The sequence below is a fragment of the Chenopodium quinoa genome, unplaced genomic scaffold (genome assembly GCF_001683475.1).
Source record: "Chenopodium quinoa cultivar QQ74 unplaced genomic scaffold, ASM168347v1, whole genome shotgun sequence".
NCBI lineage: Eukaryota > Viridiplantae > Streptophyta > Magnoliopsida > Caryophyllales > Amaranthaceae > Chenopodium > Chenopodium quinoa.
Genome location: NW_018744026.1, coordinates 4,838,570 through 4,842,045, shown reverse-complemented (window position 1 = coordinate 4,842,045; position 3,476 = coordinate 4,838,570). Strand labels below are relative to the sequence as shown.

Below are 3,476 nucleotides of genomic sequence, written 5' to 3'. Positions count from 1 at the left end.
AGTGCACCTACGAACACCACCAGCAACCACCGGCAGCCTCGAGCAACCACCAGCAACCTCGACCAAACACCAGCAGCCTCGACCCACGACCCACTAACTACATGCACCTTCGAAATTAAATAGCCAAATTAAAAAAAAAAAAAAAGTATATGAATGGAGTGGTGGTGGTGGTGGCCAGAATCTGAAGAAGTGAGAAGAGAGGTGAGAACAAGGGAGACAGAGAGGAGGAGTGAAGGCAGGGGAATTTTTGGGAAGTGAAGTGGTGAAAATTCAGGGAGGAGAAGAGAGGGTATATCGCCCGCTTTTTTTTTTAAATGGTAAGCGGTTCGGGCTTGAACCGCTTGCCAATTTAACTAATGGTAAGAGGTTCAAGCCCAAACCGCTGGCCATTAGTTAAAAGGCAAGCGGTTCGCGCCAAAACCGCTTGCCAATTCACTTCTCTCTTCTTTTTTTTTATTAATTAAATGGGAAGCGGATTTTGTAAACCGCTTGCCTATTATGGCTTCCCATCACATTTATTCTACTAGTGTTTGTTGTTAAAACTGTGGTTGGGGATCATACTTGCATCAGAAACATGGAAAAGAACAAGCAACTGAAATGTAGCTGGCTTGCAAACCAGTTACTTGATGTTTTCAAAGCTAGGCCTCATTGGCCTGCTAAAGAAATTATTGAAACTGTGAGGAGAGCTTATAGAGCCATTGTGAAGCCTGATTTTGCTTATAAAGTTAAGTGGCATGCTCACTGGAAACTTCATGGGTCAATAAGGGACCATTATGGGAAGGTTGGTAGATACCTAGAAGCTGTGAAAAGGTTCAGTCCTAACACACACTTGGACTTGGTAACTTACATGGAGAAGAACAAGACTCCAATGATTTTTCAGAGACTGTATGTGTGTTTTGAGGGTGTGCAGATGGGTTGGAAGGAAGGGTGTAGGAAGATAATTTGTGTAGATGCATGTTTCTTGAAAACATTCCTAGGAGGTCAGTTGATGTCAGCTGTAGGGAGGGATGGTAATGATCAAATGTACCCAATTGCTTGGGCTGTAGTGGAGGGAGAAAACAATATTTCTTGGGAATGGTTCCTTAAACACCTCAGCAATAGCCTTGGTCTGGGAGAAGGAGATGGAGTTGTTATTGTTTCTGATGAGCATCAGGTACCTCTAAATCTTTCAATGTCATTAGTTTACATGTAATTTTCTTTGATTTGGTCTGTTTTAATGTAGTGGTTATTGTTGGTATGTTTCAGTCAATCTTAACTGGAGTTGGAGTCATTCTCCCTAATGCTGAGCACAGGCACTGTGCAAGGCATATTTATGCCAATTGGCACAAGTCCTTCAAAGGGGATGAATTGAAGCTTAAGTTTTGGAGCTGTGCCAAGGCATACAGTAGAGCTGACTATAAGGAAGCATTAGAGAAATTAACACTAGCTAATCCAACAGCTGTAGAGGCTTTCAAAGCATACAATCCAAAGCTGTTTTGCAGAGCTTTTATGAAAATAGAGGTGAAGTCTGATGCCATAACAAGCAACATGGCAGAGACTTTCAATGGGTACATAATACAAGCCAGAGCAAAACATCTACTGTACATGCTTGAAGACATTAGATCATCATTAATGGAAAGATTGGTGACAAAGAAACAGGAAATGGAGAAATGGACAACATCACTTTGTCCTAGGATACAAAAAAGGTTGGAGTGGGAGAAAGAAGAGGCAGCCAAGTGTCATGTCATCCCCTCAAGCAGTACATTGTTCCAAGTTAGTCACATTTTGGACACAATGAGTGTTGACCTTGAAAATAGGAAGTGCACTTGCAGAAAATGGGATATGACAGGCATCCCTTGTTGCCATGCTGTTGCAGAATTGTTCTTCACACATAGAAATGCAGAGGATTTTGTTGATGATTATTCAAGAAGGATAAGTACCTGCTGTGTTATTCAAATTCAATCCCTCCCTTGGAGGGGAAAAGACACTGGCCAAGGAGTGATTTGGTGTTAGACCCACCACCAATTAAGATAGGGCCTGGAAGACCACGGAAGAATAGGAGAAGGGACCCTTTTGAAGACCCCAAAAAACCTGGAAAGCTAACAAAACATGGCATGGAGATGACCTGTAGTGTTTGCAACACTAAAGGCCATAACAAAAGATCATGTCCAAGCAAAGGAACAACCACCACAGTTGAACCTCCACCCAAAAAACCTATGGGTAGGCCTAAGCTTCAGGTTGAATCAACACCACAACATGACCAAGCCAGCTGTAGTGTCAATTTAACAGCAACAACCCAATCTTCAAGGATAGGCAAGGGTGGAAGGGTTGTGAGCAGGGGAAGAGGGACAGGAAATGTAAGGGGCAGAGGAGGGGAGAGCAGCAGGGAAGGGGAGAGCAACAGGGGAAGGGGGAGCAGCAAGGGAAGGGGGAGTCAGGACAGTGGCAAAGCAAGGGGTGGTAGAGGAAGAAGTCAGGTGCCACAAGGTTATGGGGTGTTTGTTGCTGTTGATGGTTCCAATTACACAAATGTAAGAGTGTTTGATTGTTTGATTTGTGCTTATACAGTTCAGTTTGTATTCGAACAAACTTAACTATATTTGTGTATAGGTACCAAGTGGAGCAGGACCTCAAGATCTCAGCACCACAACATTCTCCTACAATTTCAGCCAAGGGTCCAAGATTTAAAGTGCAACACATGTAGTTAGGTTCCAATTCCAGTGTAATGGAAATGTATTTTGACTTATTTTGAACTTTTAGAGCCAAACAATATGAGTCATTGTGTTTACATACTCAAGCCAACTATGTGTACTGCTACCATATTTCAAGTATTTTATGCATTTTCAATTTTCTGTCCACTTTTTTTTTTCCTTTTATTTATCAATTTCTGTTCACATTTCAAGTATTAATGTGCAATGCAATACTTAAATCAAAATTTGCCAACAAATTAGGAACAAATTAAACCATAAAGTAGTTAATAAAGTCATGCATATATATTCCTTTCATAAGATTTTCTTACATATACCCAAAAACTTAGGCTCCCATTTTTAACCTAAAACAAAGCTAAAAATACTTCTTCCTACAACTGACATGTACTACTACTGACTGAGTAGTTACACCTTACTTGCATCACAAAAAACAACAAAAAATTACACAACTCAGCCACATACAAAAGACTACTACACACTACCTACTTCATTACTCCAACACCAAAACCAGACACATACTTCCCTAACATCTAGTCCTAAGGAACTATTTCAACAACAACACTAATGTAAAAAATGCCCAAGAGAAAACCAATGTCAGCATCAATCTCCTGTCAGTGTTGTGTTCCTTCAACTCATACATTATCTCAGTGGTGGCAATTCCCATCTCTGCAACCTCATCCACAAGCTCCTCCTTTTCGCTTTCAGCTTCTTGACCTTCTCTCTCAGACATTCGTTCTCATCTTCAAGCTCAGATATCCTGGAAATCTTATCAAGAACTCTGTGCTGCAA

At 41.1% G+C, this 3,476-nt stretch overlaps 1 protein-coding gene across 1 annotated transcript; it reads left to right on the top strand.

Annotated features, from left to right (window-relative positions):
* The first annotated feature begins 574 nt into the window (after positions 1–574).
* On the top strand, positions 575–1,992 carry LOC110690267. Its single transcript, XM_021867093.1, has 2 exons — positions 575–1,153; positions 1,246–1,992. Exons 1-2 carry the CDS (start codon positions 575–577, stop codon positions 1,990–1,992), a joined length of 1,326 nt encoding a protein of 441 aa, XP_021722785.1.
* The last annotated feature ends 1,484 nt before the right edge of the window (positions 1,993–3,476 follow it).